Below are 22800 nucleotides of genomic sequence, written 5' to 3'. Positions count from 1 at the left end.
ATGTCTGTGATGTTTCTGTTTTCAATATTAGAGTTTATTTACACAGCTTCCCTAGAAACTTCCAGTATCATACTCTTTCAAGAATGACCACTGGTTGGGTCTGTACTACATGCTAGCCAGGAGGGGAATGAATTTCTTTTTTTCCTTTTTGCTGACCTAATGAGTTGGTACATGGAAACCTGCCTGTTGTGTTTTGAATATGAAATGTTCCCCACAGACTTATATGGTGGAGGTGTCATTGCCAGCTGATGGACTTTGGAAAGTGACTGGATCCTGAGGACTCTTAGCTATGGATATATTCCTTGATACATTACTGAAGCAATAGCACTACTGAGGAGATGAGGCCTAGCTGAAGGAAGTAGATCAGCAGGGTTGTGTTCCTTCTGTTCTATCTTACATTAGCCCTTCACCGTATTCCCTTTCTCTACTTCCTGCCCACCAGGAGGAGTAGCCTGTACCAGTGACTTGGACACTACAACGTGCGAGTTTCTTCTTTGATGTGTCATGAGTGTCCTCAGCGTTTGTCGCCAATTGATCATTTTCAGAATCAAACCCACACCTTCTCCTTGATCACTAATGAAGACTGGGACCATTAAGTATAAAGTGATCACTTAAGGTCTGGGCAGAAATTCTCACTGTCAAAGAATGATTGTCATCAGACCTTCTGATAACTAGAGAATTACCCAGTGGGAGGAGAAACCAGAAAGGCCGAGAACCATGCAAATTCAGGAAGTATTTGGGACGGATATGTCTTCGTCCATGCTTTGCAAACAAAAATTGAATTCTGATTGACAGATTAAACATGGTAGCATTTGACATTCTGCTTTATTGACTAGATGCCTCTCTAAACTTGGATTCACAAACAAACTCCATTCCTTACTTTTTCTTCTCGGGAGAGCTGGTCTCCACCTGAAGCTCTGTCTGCCCCCTCTAGCTGCACAACATTATTTGAAGTTTGTCTTTTAATTAGGAGATTAAGGAAATCAGTCAATACCAGCGGACGCAAAGCTGGGACCCCAGCAGGAGGGGCATAAGCCCCTAGGGCTGGGACATCAATAATCATCTCCTGGCTTTAGTCTATCTGTGGACGCTACCAAATGAGTCTTTTTGTTATGAAAGGATGAGAGAGTACAAACAGCAAGCAGATACATGCTGTTCGCCCTGCCAAGATGGTCGCCAAGGAAGATACTCTGTTTCAGGAAGTCCTCAAGTTCATCATGACCTGTTCATGAACTTGCCCTGAAGGTCTTGCCTGAGGATACTTCATCACACTCTTATCCCTCTCATTGAAAGCATTAGTATTATTATAAATTAAGACACAGCAACCAACTAACACACTTTCTTGACATTTCCTCAAGTTACACAATTAAAATTATGAGGGTTATCTCCCCTAGAAGTAGGTGTCACTTTGGGAAAGTGTTTCATGACTCTTGGGTGTTAAACGGGTTGGACGTGAGGGGTGGGTGTTTGCCTTGTAGCAATACATAGTGAAGACTTGTTTTGGTTTCACAACTAAAGAAAGTTGCTTTGGTTTGTATTTTATATATTTTTTACTGTTGGCATAATCATCTTGGTCAAAACTTAGTATCCATGAGACTACAGTAAATGTATTAATGGAATATTACAAGTATTCATTTCAAGGGTTGCTTTGGGGTTATCATATACTGCTGGGTATGCAATGCAAAGTTTCTTACGTACTATAAACGGGGTGGGGGGCATGCTGTGATCAACTGCTTAGCTCCTAGGGTGGGAGAGATATTATTCTCCTTGACTGGTATCATTGTCTGATTTGGACAGGTACTGAAAAGAAAGTACTAGTGTGCAAAATTGCTAATAATAGTGCACAGTTAAAACTTTAACCTGTAGAGGCTTCAGGTAGCCACACTGGATCTCTCTGGGGGATAGATATGACCATCTCCTCTGCATCAGCGGCATACCTCACGATAGGTCCTGGGCATGTGCACAGTGCCCAGGGCAAGGGAGGAGAACTGGAATCAGTTAGTAACTATATTAACTAAAGCATGTTAAATGAGAGAGAACTATAAAACTAAGGGTCAAACATAAAAGCCATGATGGCTTCAGAGCTGCCATAACTGTTTACTGCTTAGCATCAATTCAAGGAACGGTTGACCTACATGGGCCACTTTATTATGTCTAAGTTCAGTACATTTTTATGATCATTGTTCATTGAACGTTTTTTATAACTGTTATTCTCTGTGACAGTTTTACTAGCATAACAAACCCCCTAGTCTAAAATTAATAGGGGGTGATGAGAGGGTTTGTCTTTCATTTGAGTATTCATGTTCAAAGCCATGGACATGAATATAAAATTACATATCTTAATTTTAAAAGTATTTGTATTTACTTATTTGAGAGAGAGAGGATGAATAAAAATAATTATGGGCATGCCAGGGTCTCTTGTTGCTCTTTTACATGGCATTTGGAGAATTGAACCTGGGCAGGCAGACTTTGTAAGAAAGTACATTTAACTGCTAAGCCATCTCCCCAGTCCGATATCTGAATTTTATATGTTAATATGTGAAAGTTAGACATTCAAGAAGACGGCATCCTTGAGTATCTCAAGATGAATTTGGCAAATATACAACTTCCTTTAAACATTTCTTCTCCTTTAGGGTCATTATAATTAGCAATAAAATTATGTACAGACACATCTACTACTAGTGCCTGGACTGGACTTACACAATTGGGCTATTTGGAAAGAAAACCTACAAAACCAAAGTATCAAGGTGTTATACATTCTTGAAAGGTGTGCCTAGGTCAGACATAAAGTGTTTTCGTAGCTATACCCCAACTGTGTAACATCAGAATATTTTTAGAAAAGGGGAACAGAGATCACCCATATGATTCTATAATAATTGGGCTTCTGATAAAGGAGGAGGCCTTGAAACCAAGAGCATCTAAAGTTCATCCATTCTCTGGTACCAGTCTTATCCTCTGTTGAGTTGACTCAGACTTGCTGAGTTAGGCTTTCTTGATAAAGAACTGAAAGAGAGGTGGACATGAGACCCTAGAACCATCTAGAACTCAACATTATTATTGTCAAATACAGCCAATAGTCCTAACTGTGCTAAGTAATACTCAAAACAAATGTTATGAGGCTATCTAAAGGAAGTTACATATCACCATAAATCTCACTCACGTTTCTGGGTGACTGGGGTAGGGGTCATTTTGTTTTAATTTTTAATGTTTTAAAACTTGTTTTCATTTCCTTGATTGCAGGATAGGCAGTGTAATTCCCTGAAATTAGAACATGTTTGTAAATACATGAGCCCCATCACATGCTTCTCAACGGAGAGGCCAAGCAGAAAAAAAAAAAAAAATCCATGAAAAAGAAAGGAAAATAAATGGGACATATTTATAATGTATTTGAAATATTTTCTCTTACATAATTGTGTAAGTTTGCTTAATAGTCCAAGTTAGATAAACAGATATGTAAAAGTGAGGATAAAAGAAAGAGAAATGGCTCAATGATTAAGGTTCCTGCCTACAAAGCCTAATGACCTGAGGTTCTATTCTCCAGTACCCAGATAAAGCCAGATGGACAAAAAGGTGCATATATCTGGAGTTCCTTTGCAGCGGCTGGAGACCCTGGTGCACCTATTCTCCCTATAGGTCTCTCTTCTCCCTACCTCTCTTTTTCTCTCTTTCTCTGCTTGCAAAAAAAAAAAAAAAATTATTTTTTTAAAAAAAGAGAGTGCCAGGCATGGTGGGGCATACCTTTAATCCTAGCCCTTGCAAGGCAGAAGTAGGAGGATCGCTGTGAGTTTGAGGCCAGCCTGAAACTACATAGTAAATTCCAGGTCAGCCTGGGCTAGAGCAAGTCCATACCTTGAGCCCCTTCCCCCCCCCAAAAAAAAAGAGAAAAAGAGGAGAGAATTTACAAATTGATAAAGTGTATTACTTTTCTAATTGTTGTAGCAAAATATGTGGAAAAAAACCACTTTAGGGAAGGGTTTATTTTGGGCTCACAGTTTAAAAGGGCTACAGTCCTTCCAGGTAGAGGGGGCGTGGAGGAGAGAGTGGCTCTCTGCTGTGACTGCACGTATGAGGCTGCTGATCACTTTGCATGAGCAGAAGAGAAGCAGAGAGCAGACAGCAACTGGGGCCAGGCTATCAAGTACAATCAAAATAAAAGACAGTGAGGCTGTCAGGTCAACCATGGCTTGCTACGACCCCTCCCCACACCGTGACCCTACTAAAGGAGTATTCGACTGCAGAGAAGATCATGACGTTTTGTCATCAGTAATTACATAAATGCTACCTGGTCACTCTCCCAATGGCATGAGCATGTTCTGTGACAACTGACGTATGCACTCACAGACGTCGTGATCTACATAAGCACAGCTCTCGGCGAGACTGGGGCGCAGAGGTGCAGCTGACAGCCGGGTGGTCTGAAGTTCTGAGAGAGCAGGGATGTCACCTTTCACCTGAGGGACCTCACAGTAATCAATAACTTACAGTCTACGTCTCCAAAGGAGATCTTCAAATGTACAGGCAGACAATGGCTACAGTGAGTTTTAAGATGCATCTTCCATGCCCACATCCTGCTGAAACTGCTGGACCATTTTTTCTTCCAGCTGCTTTCCTTTGCCTGCAAGCGGGGCCCAGATCAGATGGATGTTTTGCTTGACTTCCCGGACGTCCTGGACTTTCTGTAGTTCCTTATTCTTCTCCAGTCTGTTCATTATAAATTTGGCTTGACGTTTCTGCTTGATTTCTTCAACTCTCTTCATTGCGTCAATAGTTTTATTCCAAAGCTCTCGCTGGTATTTCACAGGTTCATTTCTATGTTTTTCAAATCCAAATGAGTTGTCCACTGTGAGCTCTTTACCAGTCACCTTCCGGAAGGCTTTGGTCCACCTGACCTTGCGGGGATTACGCTTCTTTTTAAAGTTCTTATAACATTTGGACTTACAGAATCTGAACACCTTGCAGTCATTGTGGATGAACATCATGCTGTGACCTGGGTAGATGGGCCCGGAACAGAAGTAACACTTATCGATCTTCATGTCGAACCCAAGTGGGACCTCTCCTACCACGCCCTGAGCACGAGAGGAAGTCCCCTTCTTTTTTTTAAAACTTTTAATTGACAACCTCCATTCATACACACAATGTACCCTGATCACAATCCCTCCATCCTTTCTTCCCTCCCGTCCACTTGTCTTCTTCATCCTTCAAATCATTTCCTCTGAACAGTATTTTGTTCATGTAACCTTGGCACATGCTGCTTAGAGAACAGGAGCTGACTCACTGATGTGTTTCTAAACAGGACCCTAGTACAAGACTTGAAGAATGAGGGTGCTGGGTCCCAGCAGAACTGAAATGAGTCTGTTCTATAACAGAAGGTATGGGGACATTATTACTGTATGTGGTCCCAAATGGCACACCTTTTATTCAGTTGTGCTGAGTCAATGTACAAAAGATGTAAACTAGGTCTGGAGAGATGGCTTAACAGTTAAGGTGCTTGCCTGTAAGGTCTAAGAACACATGTTCAAATCTCCAGGTCCCACATAGCCAGATGCACAGTGACACAAGTGTGCAATGTTGCACATATGCACAAGGGGGCACATGCATCTGGAGTTCATTAGCTGCAGCTGAAAGGCCCTGGTGTGCCCATTCTTATTCTCTCTCCCCCTCTCTCTCTGTCACTCTCTCAGAAGTAAAATAATAATAAAAAGACGTAAATTAAGTAATTCCCAAGTACCTAATCTGATGGACAGTATTGTATGAGTAAAGAAGCTCCAAATACTTAAGAAATACCATTTCCTCACTGTATTTAAAAATAACCAGTAGCAATAGTTAGTGAAGCTACAAACATTTCATTGGTAAAGAGATAAGACTTAGATTTGAGGAGCAGTGTTTTTCAACTTATGAGTTACAACAAAGTGGTGAGTCATGAAATGAGTTTGGTGGCTCAGGATAGCAAGGTTTTTGTTTTGGTCTCGGACTAAATATGAACATATGTGCATAATAAAGGTAAGTGTAGTTACACAAATTGTTCACTTTAGGTGTGTTTAGACTCATGTACAATAACTGGCGGTCCTAATACAGAGGATACACAATGACACTGGCACAGACAGGAGTCACAGTGACAGACACTTAGCAACACTCTCCACAGTAATTCCTGATTCCCTGTAGACACATCAGTGTCACATGTGGAACATCAGAGTGTCACATCACACTTGCTGGAGATGTGACTTTTCCTCTAAACCCAGAATCAGATTCATAATCTGACTGGATGCTAGGGGTCACTCATGTGGACCAGCCACAGCATAGTTGTGACATAATTTATAACCACAGTACCCACCTAACAGTCAATAAACCCTCACTCGTCATACTTAATCTCGTTGGGCTAATCTGTCTTATGGCAAGTTTATTCCTGGTTGCATCATGGATACAGGACAAGGATGATTACCCAGACACTCTGGGAGTCTTGTTAATAGACCCTTGGACAAACTATAGAGATCACCTCATGTTTTCATCTTCTTAGAACTATGGATATCATCTTGCCTTTAAAAATGATAGGAATTAGGCCATGGAGTCTGGATGTTTAAAAGAGAGGTACAGAGATAATCTGGAAAGGTTTCAGAGCACTGTTAGAAAGATTCTTCATTTGTTTGTTTGCAAAACTGGATTCCACACAGAACTGATGGAACACAAACTTTACCATTCTAGCCAAGGAGATGGAAGCAGAAAATTTGTTGAAAAGAATAGCAGGGCTGCCCGTCCCATGTTAAAACTGAAAGAAATGTTAAACTGCCTCAAGTGCTTTTCAAAGTTAACGTAATATGTACCCTCCAGGGTAGATGTAGATCAGCTAAGGAGTCACAGGAAAACCAGGTGTTGTACATCCAAACTAGTTAACTGAGTCTGTAGTACTGTCAATCATAAGAAGCATTGTTGTCTTTAGTACTGTCAATCATAAGATACATTGTTATCTTCAAACCACTGAAAGAAAAGATGCTGCCAAGAGACAATGCATTCTCATTACTTAAAATATTTTAATCTTATTTTCAAAAATCTTTTAGATAAGACATACTTTTTATCATACTCTATTCTTCAGGGAAAATTGAAAACTATGTATGTTGATTATGCATGAAATCAAAATCACAAGCAAAAGAAATTGTTGAGACATCTCTAAAATCCTTCCAATTCAGAGGGTCATTCTTTTGAATCACTTCTCAGTTCAGTTATCTATGTTCACAGATGCACCCAGAATACCATGGATACAGAAGAGTGCCCTGAGACCACCTCCAGCACCTTCTGCTGAGCTGCCCCACACCCCGCAGTGAGACCTGATGCTATCATTCTTAGGAGAAAACTACAGCTGAGCCTGAAGTGTCCTCCTCGAGTAAGCCCTTCTTGGCTGGAGCTCAGTCATGTCATTAGCAATTCTTTAACTACACAGACTCAGGTACAAAAACAAACAAACAAGGGATAACATAAATTTGGAAGGTTATATAAGACTTGTGGTCAGCCAGGCATGGTGCTACACACCTTTAATGACAGCTCTTGGGAGGCAGAGGTAGGACGATTGCCGTGAGTTCAAGGCCACCTTGAAACTGCATAGTGAATTCCAGGTCAGCCTGGGCTAGAAGGAGACCCTACCTCAAACCCTCCACCCCCCAAAAGAAGACTCCTGGTCATCCACATGGCCCCATGTCATCCATTTGTAGCTCAGCTGTCAGACACTCCTGTGTAGTGTGTGTGTGTGTGTGTGTGTGTGTATGTGTGTGTGTGTGTGTGCACGCACATGTGTACACTAATGTCACAGAGTTCAGTCTTATTCTCATAGGAGGTTGAGTTTAATCTCATACAGTAATAATGCTTTTATATTCTACTTTTGGATAATAAACTGCTAGAAATGAAGTAGATTAAAAGAGCAGCCCTTTATCATCTCAGAATTTAGGAAGTCAGGATTTCGTGATAGTGTGGCTGCACTTCCTGTTCAGGTTCTTACAAGACCAAAGTCACGATGCTGGCAGGGCTGCAGGCCTTCTGGGGCTTACGGAACAGCGTCAAGTTCCTTCAGGTTGTTGGCAGAATAAGTTCTGCCGGCTATAGGACAGGTTCTGGATTCCTCGATACTTAAGCCAGTCACGCTTCCTTTAACTGTAAGCTGACAACACGTGTCACCTCTGCTCCTGCTTCGGATCTTTGGCTTGTCCTTTCTGCTGCGTGTCCCTGGCTTCCTTTTCTGTCCCCACCTGGCGGAAAGCTCTGTTCTTCAGGCTTTGCCTACAGAATCCAGAATCAGCTCCTGTTCTTAGCCTCCATTGCACCTGCAATGCCTCTGCTCACACAATGGAACAGAATCTGTGACACATGGTACGTGGACTCGTGGCCAAAATTTTGTCTCCTGAGTCTTCATTTTGTTGTTTAGAGTTAAATATAGTGGCAAGTTTTGGCAGCTTGACATTTTACATGCCATCATGAAGAAATGCCACAGTCAGTGATCTGACTTCTTGATATTAATTGTTTTAGCACCCTTGGCATTTACAAGCATGTCAAAAGACAGTGAGATTTTCTCAGCATCTCCTCTTTGATGACATTCAATTTTTTTTTTCTCATTTCCCTCGGTTGAATCACTTGTCACTAGAAATGAAGTAGCTTCCAATTACTTGGAAATTTTTGACAAATTGGTGTTCCCACTATAGTAACAGTCCTGATGGACACATGACTTTGTCTATAATAGCCTCTTACTGTGTTGAAATTCCTTTCATTCGTTGTCTGGGCTGTGGTAAATTCTGTCTTTGGTTGCATGTCTGGACATGCGGTAGGTGATACTTCCTTGTGTATTTCAGTAACAAAACAAGACATCATTTCATTTGCATTTCAGTTTCTTGTTTAATTGCTGCTGCATAGAAATACACAGGCCTGTGACCAGTTCTCAGCAAGAAATATTTGCATCACTTCTGTCAGATCATACTCTACTTCTTGTTTACGTATTTTATAATCCTCTGTTTTAATGCCAAATCATAGTGTAATCTTGTGAAAGTATCAACCAGCACTTAAGCACAGCCTTGTATCCCAGCAGTATACACCACACAAAGTGATGACGTAAGCACCTCAGCAGTTCACCAGGCGACAGCTGTGTCATGGCTCCACCTCGATGGCAGTGGCATTGAGCCGCCATTACAATTTCCAGTGTGGGGGAAATGTCAATAAATCATTTGTTCAAGAAATATCTTCTTTTGTTATTCTTGTATTTATTTTCAAGGAGAGAGGGGGAAGAGGGAGGGAAAGAGGGAAAAGAGAAAGAATGGGTATGCCAGGGCCTCTAGCCGCCACAAATGAACTCCAGACACATAATGCCACTTTGTGCATCTGGCTTTACATGGGTACTGGGAAATCCAACCCAGATCCTTAGGCTTTGCAGACAAGTGCCTTAACCACTAAGTTATCTCTCCAGCCTCCCAAATACCTTTCTGAGTAACTCCTAAGCAAAGGCATTATGCTCTTTTGGTGGTTCTAATAAAATTCTCTGTTAATCCACTTACAAATAGTAAGTGGGTGGCTGAGAGAATGAGTGACAGGACCAGGTTGGCTGTGTTGCAGACACTGTCTCTGTCATGTATGATACGGCCCTGGACATACTCTTTACCCTGATCTGTGATATGGGAATAAATGAGGCAACCTTTGTACAGTATTTATCGTAACACACAGCAAAACCACAAAATAGTGAGTTTTTTTAATTAATGAGCTGAAGATCTAGTTCTCTTTCTTTCCCTCTACTACTTAACAATGCTGGTTTATCCAGCTATGAAAAAAACAAAACCAAAACCAAGAAAACATCACTGTTAGAAATACAGTCTCTATCAGTACCAATGCTTTATGGCTTCAAAATATACCAGACTATATTATAAGATCATAAGGATCCTGGCTTTCTAAATAGCAGAAACCATCAAAATTTGTGATCAGAAGAAAAAAAAAGTCATGATCAGGTTTCTGAGAGGAAGTAATATTGTGTTGAAAAAAGGATGCCTTCTTACAAGGCTTTAAAATTCAAGCATCCCTCCTTCACTTTTCTACATGCCTATCTCCCTACCTACGTGTCTTCTGATGCTTCCAGGGGAAAGCATCTGTGTCCAATGAACTCTCACTAATATTCTCTTGGAAGGGTTGAAGCCGAGAGAGGGTGAGGACACCCAAACACTTCCTCAGGTACAAAAACTTAAGCACAGAGAACTCAACAATTAAGATACACAACATTTCAGTGCAATATCTCAAAAGGCAAATTGGTATAAAATTCTATAATGAATAAAATGTCAAAAATGTTTTCAGAGCCGTATTTTTTCTTTTGTCTCAGGATTTAATATGGCTTAGCTAGGGACTGCCTTAATATTGCCAGATATTCTAACCATGCTAGACATTCTTAATATTATTTGGGGAATTTTTTTGACGTAGTTGTTTATTTGTTTTGTTCATGAAGACAGGGCCTCACAATATAGCCCAGGCTGGTCCCAAGCTCACAATCTTGCTGTTATCAGTCCCCAGATTGCTGGGATTATAAGAGTGCACCACCATACTTGATTTACCCATTGACTTTAGAAGGGTTGGTGGAATTTTTGTCTTTTATGCAGTATTCACCTATCCCCAAACCCCTCTGCCTACCCTACACTTCCTGTCTTCACCAGAATATCACTATTTCTACAAAGTAAGACCTTGGTCTTTATTGTACATACCCCTCTTGGGTATAAACTAGCAGAAAAGTGTGCAGATCTGAGGAGAGTATTGCCCCTGGAGGAATAGCTTAACACTATCTAGCCTCAACTGTGTGCAAGACACTTCATCTCCCCAAGCCTCCATTTCTTTACTTGTAAAATGAGAACAGCTGATTCCAATGTCTCATGTCACAAATGTCTTGGTGGAGACATTAGACATTAGACTAAAAGTATAAGAGACCTCCAAAGACAGTTATACTCTTTCTGTAATTAAATAAGAAATCATTATAATGACAATATTGGATTCACATAATCATAGCTTCCTGGAGCTCCATTGTTGGAAGAAATATCTAGTGTGCGTTATCCGTTTTATCTTCCTCATTTGATAACTGGGGGTATGAGTCAAATAAATCTTTGAAACCTTAGAAATTGCTTCTCTGACAATGCTGGAGGCCTCTGGGCTTACATATTGCTCACTCTAATGTCTGCCTCTTCTGTCTTTACATGGCCTTGGCTCCCTGTGCCTCTGTGTCTTTACACTTCTTATAAGGATTCCTTATTTAATTTCAAGATGTCTAATTACATTTTCATTTCCAAATAAGGTCCCATTTTGAGATTTGGGGTGGATCTGTAATTTTGGATAGGGATATCTGGATAGTTCATCTCTGATTGACACTTGACAAGATGTAGAATTACCATGGAACCAAATCTCTGGGAATGCCTGGGAGGGACTTTCTACATTAGGTTGGGGTGGGAGAACTCATGGCACTTTTCCGTAGGCTAAGGTCCTGACTGAATAAAAAGGAGAACACGAGCTCCGCAGCAGCATTCATCACCTCTCAGCTTCCTCACTAAGGGGTGAATGTGATCAGTGGACTGCAGTTCCTATTGCCATACCCCCACCCCCACTGCCATGATGGACTGGAACACCAAGCTAAAAGAAACCTTTGTTTTCTTAAGTTACTTCTTATTAGTTACTTGGTCACAGCAAAGAGAAAGTAACTAATACCAGAAGGCACCATGTAACCCATGGCAAATCTCTTAAACAGTATGTAAAACAATTTCTTATTTTAAATGTTTTTCAAAGCCAGGTATAGTGGCACATGCCTGAAACTCTAGAACATGATTGTAGGTCCATCCAGGCAATTCAAGATAATTTGCCCAGCTCACAATTCAGATCTGCAAAGTCCTTTGGTCACGTAAGGCAATATTCACAGGTTCTGGGGACAAGTCCAGAGATATCTTTGGGCAGGCCATTATTCTGACTGCTCTCATCTTTCCACACACAATGCTTTTCTTTCCTCTGAGGCAACAGAATGACCTGAATGCTCATAGACTCATTAAACAATTTTTTCTTTTGTTGTGATATCAGGAATTGCATCCAGTGCATCATACATGCTACACAAGTGCTTTACTATTGAGATATATCTATAGCCCATAAACAAAAGGTCTTACCCTACTAGGTGCTCAATGATTTCTAGATTTATTTTTCTCTACCTCTTCTAGTTGCAAAAATGAGGGAATAATATAAAGCTAGTATATTTTAAAAATATTTTAAATATTAAAAAATACTTCCCAGTGAGATAAAAAATTTTAAATATTTTTATTTATTTTAGAGAGATAGAGAAAACCAGCCACAGAGAGGGTGAGTATGGGTGTGCCAAGACCTCCTGCCACTGGAAACAAACACTTTGTGCATCTGGCTTTAAATAGATACTAGGAAACTAAATCCAAGCCATCAGGCTTTATAAGCAAGAGCCTTTAAACACTGAGCCATCTATCCAGCCCTAGAGAGATAAATTTTGTCCTCACAACTCCCCTAATCTTAAAAAGTCAAAATGGTTATAGAACTTGGGTTCTAAAAAATATTTTTACTTGAAAGAGAAAGAGAAAGAGAGAGAATACAGGCATGCCAAGGCCTCCTGCTACTGCAAACAAAGTCCAGACACATATGTCACTTTGTGCATCTGACTTTACATGGGTTCTGGGGAATCAGACCCAAGGCATCAGGCTTTACAAGCAAGCACCTTTAACCACCAAGCCATCTCTCTAGCCTCAGGACTTTTTTGTTGTTATTGTTGTTGTTTTTAGAGAGAGAGCAATAAATATAGAGAGAGTTGGTGTGCCAGGGCCTCAGCCACTGAAATCTAACCCCAGACACTTGGCCCACCTAGTGGGCATATGCTACCTTACACTTGCCTCACCTTTGTGCATCTGGCTAATGTGGGATCTGGAGAGCCAAACACGGTCCTTAGGCTTTGCAGTCAAGCACCCTAACTGCTAAGCCATCTCTCCAGCCCCAAACTTGGGTTTTAAATAACATTCTGTTTTACTACATTTACTAAATTATGTGGGAAAATTCCTTTTAGTTGACTATAACCTTCTAGAAATGATAGATACCAGGTGACTATTTTGTTTTTATTCTTTAAATAGCAGAGTGAAGAAAGTAGAACTTTCAAAGTTTCTAAAGCATACCATAGTCCATAGAAAAATGTAGTAAAATATATTTATTTTTTTTTTGAAAAATGTAGTAAAATATATTTAAATTAAAACCCTAATGATGAAGACTTTTCTAAATCTCTTTGTAAGATGTATAATTATACAAACAACTTGTTCCTGTTGCAGTTAGTTTTTCTTTGCTGGGATAAAATACCTGACCAGAAGCAACTGATGGGAGGAAAGAGCTTATCTCAGCTCAGAGACTCAAGGGCATGCTTCACCAAGGCCAAACTAGTATGGCAGAACAGAGGCTGGGCATCACTTGCTGCCATAGCCATTGACAGGAGACAGCAAGAATATCCTGAGCTAGCACTGGCAAGCTGGACTGATAAAGCTTAAGGTCCACTCCCAGTGACACACCTCCTCCAACAAGGGTCCACTTCTCAAACTTCCGATAGGTGGGGACCAAGTACTCAAAACACATGGGGTTATGGGGGACACATTACACTGAAAAAACTACAGTTACCAGTCAAGAAGAAAAAGGGGTCTGTGGAAGGCTGAGCAAAACATCCAAAGAAGTTTGTTCAGGCTGCTTTACCAAAATTTTTAAGTTGGACTTCTCAGGAAAGATCTTAAGGTAAAATTTGGGGTGGATGGTTTGAGAAGATTTTCATTTTTTTTTTAAGTCAGTATTGATGACATAAGATGGATTTGATTAAGCTATTGGTTTGTGTCTCACTAGTTAGGCTGGACTGGATGGCAGTGTGCTCCAGTGATCTGCCCATCTCTGCCTGCTCAGTACATATGCCACTGACATTTATATGGGAACTGGGGATCAAACTCCAGTCCTGATGCTCAGGAGACGAGTACTTTCCTGACTGTAGTAGTGTGAATGTGAATGTACGTCCTCCAGTACTGGAGGGGGTTCTGATTAAAGTTAAGCTTCCTACTGAAGTCTCCAGCAGCCTGCTGGAGGAGGCACTGGGGGCAGATCGTGTAGTACAACCATACTAGGGGTATGTGGAGAGCCAGTTTTGGAGCTCCAGCTGTGGATTCTGGCTGGTGTTGGTTTCTCTCTCTGTGCTGTGGATGCATCTATGGAAGTGAGTCTGCTTCTTCCACGGTGATGGAACTTCTTTTGGATTATGTCAGCTTGAAATAAACCCTTTCATCCCATAGACTGCTTCTAGTCAGATGTTTGTCCAGCAACGAAAAGTAACTGCGACCCTGACTGAGCTATCTCCCAGCCCGACCCCTCTTCCACAAACAGTACTTAACTGCTTTTGCCATCATTTATAATAGGACATGGGAGCCTAAATTGAGACACATTTGTATCTGGGGGCAGGGATTTATCTATGAGTTAGTGTACATGAATGAAAGAAACTGTGAAGAGGATGCTAGGGAAAGTAAAAAAAAAGCTCTCCCCCCATTTCTACATAGTTTAGCAGTCATGTTCAGGTTTGAGAAGTTCACTCGTGTGTCTAGGACAGTGCTAGGAACTATAGCAGAGCAGTGGTGAGGAGTCCACTGGTGCCACTGGGAGCTCTGGAGTGGAGTGGACAGGAGGCTCATACCCAGGCAGACGCTATGATGGCATGTCCAGATGCAGAGGAGCTATGGGTGAGTGCTTGGAAAAGATGATGATTCACTCATAAAACTGGTTTAAAAACAAAATCAAGATACTCACTAAAATACTTCAAGAGTTTTTACAAGGCACTATGGATGGGGCCTATATTACCTTACCACAGAGAAATGACTAAGCAGCAAGTATCACAGTTAAGGTGACTCTTTTTCTGGCCATAATTTGGAGGGCTGTCAAATCCGTTTTTATATTATTATTATTATTATTATTTTTTTGGTTTTCGAGGTAGGGTCTCACTCTGGTCCAGGCTGACCTGGAATTAACTCTGTAGTCTCAGGGTGGCCTTGAACTCACGGCAATCCTCCTACCTCTGCCTCCCGAGTGCTGGGATTAAAGGCATGCGCCACCACGCCCGGCTTATATTATATTTCTAATTTACTTTTACCACTGTTTGTTGACCTTGAGATACTTGAGAATAGAAACTGTTGCTCTTTTGTTTTAAATTTTTATAGCCCTATCATCTGACATATTCTCCAACATTGAATAGGTACTCAAATTATGGCTATTGAATTAAGGAATAACTGTCTTCAGTAGATACATTTAGAGCAAACATGTAGAAGTTACAGACATGTAATTAAACATAAAACATCTGGTTAGCAATTAGAACTCTCTATCAATGGAAGCAGTCTGCTCAGGACACAGAATCTTATCAATAGAAGTATTGTCAAGGATGTTCCAGAGCAGGGACACATCTCACTGGAGAGGGATCTACAAAATCACTTGTAGTTTCAGACATGGTTGGTGTTCAGTGCATACAGACCACAGGGAGAACAGATATTACAAAAAAAATAAAAAGAAGAAAAAAAAAACTGGCTGTTTAAGATGCTAAGCAGAACCGATGAGTCAGCAATGAAACTGGCTTGTAGAAAAAGAAGTTTTCCAGGACTGTCGATAAAAATCAGCAAGCCTCAAATTAGTGCTCATCAAAATTGAAGTAGTATGCTGAAATATTGCTACATGAAGCCATAGACATCCTTTAAAAGCTGTCCTATTGTATGTCTGAATGATGTCCAGGGGACTAAGATATTTAATGGACATTATCTACAGAGAGGACGTTAAGTGATGAAAGGCTAAAGGAAAGATTTACAATGTGTTGGAACAGGCTGTGATTTGTAGACTCCTAGCCTGTTTCAACACCCCTTCCCTGCCTCTGGCGAAGTAAAGGCTAGAGCTCCTTGTCTCTATTCTTTTAACTTCCAATCAATGGCTGAAGGAACCCACATCTCCAAGAGGAAAATTACTGGACAATGAAGGGAAGATAAATGAACATTCTCCATTAATTTGGAAGCCATAAATAGAGTGGTGACTAGGACTATCTCATAATGTCAAAGTTCAAAGGCACTTTTTAAATGTCATTTTAAAGAAAAGCTGACTTTTCTTTCTTTTATTTTTATTACCAGAAAGTTTTCCAAGGGCAGTCTGGGCCTCAGGTCATTTCATTTTGACATGGAACTTCTTTATTCACTAAATAGAAGAATCAGAAATGCAGAAATATTTAACTCTGAAGTGACTAAGAGAACATATTCAATCTTATAAAACTAACAATGCTGAAGCATAAAGATGTTAAAAGTTGTGTTTTAAGGACTTCAGAAAGAACCCCCCACATGTGAGATATATAACTTTTTTAAGGTTGTGACTAAAAAATAATGCCATTTATAGTTATTTTATCTAACATATTTTGTGTTATTTTATAATATTGCATTTAAGAAATACCTACCAGTAGTTATTCTCTCTACCTAAATATTTGCGTTACGTATAGATAAGCTATCATTAGATACAAATGTCAACATAAATTCATTTGCATTATCACAAAAGCCTCCTACAAAAGCTTTATCTTCCCACTTTTATTTCTATTTAAAGTACACATCACAGAGAATAAAACTACCTGTTTAGTGTGTGGTACTGCAAATCTTGGCAAATGCAGTTCTATTTGTCAATACAGACATGGCCACAACGAGCTAGAGAACAGTACATCACAACACAGATTTCCATGCTCCATCTAGCCAAGTTGTTCTCCCCCCACCCATCTCTCTTTCTGACTGTCTTCAGCCCCTGGCTACTACTGATCTGCTTTCTGATGCTATACTGTTGCCTTTTCAAGTACACCCCTCTAAATGGGATTTTATGTTACGTGGCAGAGTCCTCTTTTAAATTCATACATTTGAAAACAGTACAAATAAATGAAGTAGCGATTTAAATTAATTGATTTGTATTTTCTGAAACAAGAGGCAATCATACACATGAAATTCAGATTACCTTTAAAGACTGAATCATGAAATAGACTTTACCCAGAGAGTCTTTTGAATGTATAGCTTTTCAGTAGTCCTTGCTCAACGTAATCAGAATCCCTCAGCCATACATCTGCACACTTAGTTTTTACCGAATTCTCCAACCTGAATATGAATGATCCAGATCTGAGAAACATTGACCCAGGAGGTATTCATTATATGTGGTCAACCGTCAGATTGTTGATTATGTGTCACAACAGGATCCTAGTTTAGAAGTTGGGAGAGGTGATCTTGTCCTTGGATGTGAGGTTACCTCACTGGCTGTAGGGTCTTAAACAAGTTACTTAAACTTGCTGAATCTTGATTTTTCTAGTGTAACATTATCTTCTTCCAAAGATTTTGGTGAGGATTGAGCACATATAAGTCACTTACTATCTTATCTAGCACACTTGGCAGCACTTAATGAATGGCAGTCCCTCACATTGCTGCGACTGATGCCAGACAGCATCATCATCATCATGTGCCCTCATATTGTCCTGAGCACTTGACCTGTCTTTCTCATATTTCTTTATTTTTGTTAATTTCACAACTTTAGAGCCCGATCGAAGACAACCAATTTATGTAGTAATTCAGCTGTTATTCAGAGAACTGCAAAGCTAAGAGAGAGTTGCCAGATGTCCCTAACCCTTACTTTCATTGTTATGGCCTCAAAAATGCCAACAGAGATAAACATGGCATTACATGAAACTCTCGTTTTTCTCACAAGAAGATATTACTGTTCAAATAAGAGAAAGCAAAGGAAAAGGGAAGGAAGGTGCCAGAGCCTCACAGGCCCCCAACACCTCAGCACTGAAGCAGACCAAAAATGAACCCAACATGGCTCAGGGAAATTTGCAGAAGAGGGGGCGGAAAGAATGTCAGAGTCACATGTTGAGTCATGATATGCAGAGACATTTATCGTCCCAATAACTGTGGGCTAACTCCACAACGCATGACCCATTTACATCAACAAGGAGGGGCCACTGGGAGGGGGTAGGTCATGGATGAGCCTAAACAATGGTAACAAACTGCCTGTATTTGCTGAAAAGAAAACTAATAAATTAAATTTTTTTAAAAAATTGATTGCAGGGCTGGAGAGATGGCTCAGAGGTTAACTAAGGCTGCAAAGCTTAACAGGCCAGGTTTGATTCCCCAGTTCCCACATAAAGCCAGATGCACAAAGTGGTGTACGTATCTGTACCTCATTTGCAGTGGCTTGAGGCCCTGGCATGCCCATATTCATTCATTCATTCATTCCCCCCCCCCCTCTCTCTCTCTCTCTCTCAAACCATGAACTAATGTATTCTGGATGCTAGATCCCCAGCTGATGGCAATTGGGAAATTGTAACTTTGTTGGAGGTGTGTTGTTGGGAGCAGGCTTATGTTTGGCACACTCTCCAACTTTTTTCACCTGATGTTGGACAGAAGATTATATCCAGCCTGTGCTCATGCCACTGTTTGCCCTGCTATCATAGAGCTTCCCCTCAAGTTTATAAGCCAAAATAAATTCTTTCCTTCCACAAAAAAAAAAAAAAAAAAAAAAAATTGATTGCAGGGCTGGAGAGATGGCTCAGAGGTTAACTAAGGCTGCAAAGCTTAACAGGCCAGGTTTGATTCCCCAGTTCCCACATAAAGCCAGATGCACAAAGTGGTGCACGTATCTGTACCTCATTTGCAGTGGCTTGAGGCCCTGGCATGCCCATATTCATTCATTCATTCATTCATTCATTCTCTCTCTCTCTCTCTCACCCTCCCTCTCTCTGTGTCTCTTTGTGTATATGTGTGTCTGCTTGCAAATAAATAAATACATAAAAATTTTTAAGTTGATTGCAAAATAGATGTATCCACATTCATTATTCAACTATAGTTTTAATTTAAACTCTGAAGGACTGAAGAGTGATATTTGACTGTACTTGTTGATACAAAGGAAAAGCAATTCCAGAAAATCACAAAACACTGCTAATGCCAAGGACCAAAGGGCATCAGAGGAAAAGCTCTGTCCCCATGAGCCCTACCTGTTCTCAGCGTCCGCGCTGCACTTCGGGGACATCAATTCAAAGGACTTGGTAAACTTCACCACCTGTCACAGATAGAGGCAGTTAAGTCCAGGTCAATTACAACTTCCTCACAGTTCTAAATGATGCAATAAACAGTTTCATTTTTATGATGATTGTTACAATAATTGAGGATTAAAGAGAGATTTTAAGGGATGAGCTCCTAAGAGAAGAGAGGAAAATTCTATTCTACTTGGCTTTTTCCTCCCTACATAGCATACACTGTCAACATTTTGATGTGTTTTACTAAATCTGTATACATTTTTACCATAATATGTGGGGGTAAGGCACAAAGGACCTATCTGCGTACTTTTTATGCTGCCCTCTTAACCAACCCAATTGCTAACCATGGCAAACAAGGCAAAAACAAAACACCCCTCAGAAAGGATGCCCTCCATCTACCCCAGGCTTTTGAAGTTGGCTGTCTCATCTTACCATTATTCTCAGTTGAACGACACAAGGAGCAAGGAAGAGGAGTCCGCCTTCAGCATCCCTTGTCCCCGGTATCGACTCTTCCTTCACCTACCAGTAACCCTGCACACCCCACACAGGAGCCTGCCTGACACTGATCAGGTCGAAGAAGTCAGAAGCAAAGAATATGTCAATGCCAGGCTGGAGAGATGGCTTCACGGTTAAGCGCTTGCCTGTGAAGCCTAAGGACCCCGGTTCGAGGCTCAATTCCCCAGGACCCATGTTAGCCAGATGCACAAGGGGGTGCACGTGTCTGGAGTTCGTTTGCAGTGGCTGGAGGCCCTGGTACACCATTCTCTCTCTCTCTCTCCCTCTCTCTCTCTCTCTATCTGCCTCTTTCGCTGTCGCTCTCAAATAAATAAATAAAAATAACAAAAAATTTGTTTTTAAAAAATAAAAAGAAAATGTCAATGCCTTTTCATTAACAAAGTGCAGCTGCGTTCTGACTGTATACCAGACCCGATACCAGAAACTACTCTATAGCTCTGTAGAGATTTTATTCCTCCATCTGTAGATGAGGACACTCACACAGACTTTTGTTTTTGCAAATTGTGTTGCTGTGTACCTGTATATGTGGATGTGTGTCTGTATGACAGGGTGTGGCACATCTGCCCAGATGTGTGGGCACATGCATGTGAAGGACAGAAACTGACATCAGCTGTCTTTTACAATGTCTCTCTGTCTTATTTACTGAGCCACGTCACTCCCTGACTTGGCTAGTCTGTCTAGCCAGCTTGCCCTGGGATCCCTTGTTTGTACTGAGATTACAAATGGGCTGCCATGCTCACTTGGCATTTACATGGGTTCTGGGGCTCAGAACTCTGCTCCTCACATAAGCAGTCGGTGCTTTATCCACTCGGCCTTCAAGTCCCACTTTTTAAAGAAACATGCTAAGGGTTCAAACAACTTAATAAGGCACCTGAGGTTGAAGCAAGACTGCCTGGCCCTAGAAAGCTGCTCTTTTAACAATACTCAAAGGCTAAAGGGAAGGCCCCATTTCTGACCCTCAATACAGAAACATGGCCTCTAGTGGGAAGAAATACATGTGTTAAAGGATGATTCCATGGTTGATATTAAGATTGGCCTTAGCCTGATGCAGTCATGCTTCAAAGACCTTTCACCTTACCAAATTCCAAGGAGATGATGAGCACCTGAGAAATAATTTGGACTCCAGGAAAGACTAAGAAAAGTTTTCTCAGCAAGGTAATGAGCCTAGTCTGGTAAACTATAATAGGAGAAAGAAAAGAAAAAAAAAAAAGAAAGGCTCTTTGCTAAGATGATTGTGTAAGACATTGACAGTATCTCAAAGGCAAGGACACCTTTGGCAGCCATAGAACAGATTTCATTTTCTATTGCACTGTGAATTAAGCCTCTACACCCGTTATTGAATTTAATTTACAACAAATGTCCACAATAATATCTCGTACCCACACTCTCCTTCAGTGTGACCCTGCTACCTTCCTTACCAGGAGGTGGGACTGTGTTCTTTCTCTATAAATCTGGTAAGATTTGACTGCTTCTACCAACAGAGTATAGGGAAGAGACGACACAAGCCTTTCAAGATGGTAGTGAAAGGCTTTCAGCTTCGACCTTGTCCTATGCAACATGTGTGGGTGGATACTGTCACTGTGTAAGATGTCCAATTACCCTGAGACCACTACACACAAAGGGAGAAAGCCATGTCTTTGCACATGTCAATGCTCTGGTCAGAAACCCCAGTGCCGCAGTCTTTGATGACCCAGCCCAGGAAGCAGGCATATGACGGAACCACTGTCAGTGGATTCTGGTTCCCAGCAGTTGAGTCAGCCACAAGCTGTAAGTTTCTTCAACTGGGGCCCCAGATTCCTGCTGTGCCCTCTTCATGTTCCTATCCACAGATCCTGGATCTGTGAACAGAATAACTTAGTTGGTTTTTAGCTTCTGAATTTTGGGCTTATTTGTTATACAAAAAAAAAAAAAAAGAAAGAAAGAAACAGAAATACCTATGTTATGTGGATTTAAACAAAACTCAATCACTTAGGAATCTTTTTTTTTTTCCTGAGGCAGGGTCTCTCTCTAGCTCAGGCTGACCTGGAATTCACTATGTAATTTCAGGGTGGCCTCAAACTCATGACAGTCCTCCTGCTACCTCTGTCTTCTGAGTGCTGGGATTAAAGGCGTGCGCCACCACGCCCAGCTAGAAATCATTTTTAATATTTTTATTTATTTATCTGCAAGCAGAGAGTGACAGAGACAGAGAGAGAATGGGTGTGCCACCAGGGCTTCTTGTCAGTGCAAATGAACTCCAGATGCAAGTGCCACTTTGTGCATCTGGCTTTACATAGGTACTAGAGTATCGAACCCAGGCCATTAGGCTTCACAAGCAAGCACCTTTAGCTGCAGAGCCGTCTCTCCAGCCCACTGATGAATCCAGATCTAGCTGCCATGTTCTTGGATTTTTGTTTTTGTTTTTGTTTTTGTTTTTCGAGGTAGGGTCTCACTGGCTCAGGCTGACCTGGAATTCACTATGTAGTCTCAGAGTGGCCTTGAACTCTTGGTGATCCTCCTACCTCTGCCTCCCAAGTGCTGGGATTAAAGGCATGCACCACCAAGTCCGGCTCTGTTTTTGGATTTTTAAAGGGCCAGCAAGCCGCAAAGAGACTGCTGGCTATATTACCAAATAATAAATCCTTCAAACTATAGCTTAAATAATTCTTTTTTAAATTTTTATTAGCATTTTCCATGATTATAAAAAAAATCCCATGGTAATTTCCTCCCTCCCCCCCCAACACTTTCTCCTTTGAAATTCCATTCTCCATCATATTACCTCCCCATTACAATCATTGTAATTACATATATACAATACCAACCTATTCAGTACTCTCCTCCCTTCCTTTCTCTTCCCTTTATGTCTCCTTTTTAATTTACTTGCCTCTGCTACTAAGTATTAAATAATTCTTAGCATTAAAACAATAATATAGGAGGATACTTAATAGGTTGATGGAATTTCAATGGGGAAAGTGCGGGGGGCAGAGGGGGGTATTACCATGGGATATTTTTTATAATCATGGAAAATGCTAATAAAAATTTAAAAATTAAAAAAAACAATAATAGGACAAAAGGATTAGCATTTTGTTTATCTTATGTGAATGAGGAAACTGCCCCATTCTGAGGTGATCCTATGCTGCCTTCTTGATCTTCCACCATTTAGAACGTCTTTCCACGGCTTCAGCTACATGATGATAACTGCTTCTATTTTCCAT

General features: G+C 40.8%; 2 protein-coding genes across 2 annotated transcripts in view; both read right to left on the bottom strand.

The window, feature by feature from the left end:
- The window catches only part of Pde11a (phosphodiesterase 11A), a 419014-nt gene that overhangs the window by 232874 nt on the left and 163340 nt on the right, over positions 1 to 22800 (bottom strand). The window contains exon 5 of the mRNA XM_045146663.1: positions 19049 to 19113. Within this exon, the coding sequence (XP_045002598.1) occupies positions 19049 to 19113 (65 nt within the window). The remainder of the gene's footprint in view (positions 1 to 19048; positions 19114 to 22800) is intronic.
- LOC101610148 (probable ribosome biogenesis protein RLP24) lies at positions 4539 to 5030 on the bottom strand. The gene has a single exon (XM_045146664.1). The coding sequence runs from the start codon at positions 5028 to 5030 to the stop codon at positions 4539 to 4541; it is 492 nt and encodes a 163-aa protein (XP_045002599.1).

Source organism: Jaculus jaculus, chromosome 4 (assembly GCF_020740685.1).
Source record: "Jaculus jaculus isolate mJacJac1 chromosome 4, mJacJac1.mat.Y.cur, whole genome shotgun sequence".
Taxonomy (NCBI): domain Eukaryota; kingdom Metazoa; phylum Chordata; class Mammalia; order Rodentia; family Dipodidae; genus Jaculus; species Jaculus jaculus.
The sequence above is the reverse complement of the archived record's forward strand: the minus strand, read 5'-3'. Positions and strand labels throughout refer to the sequence as shown.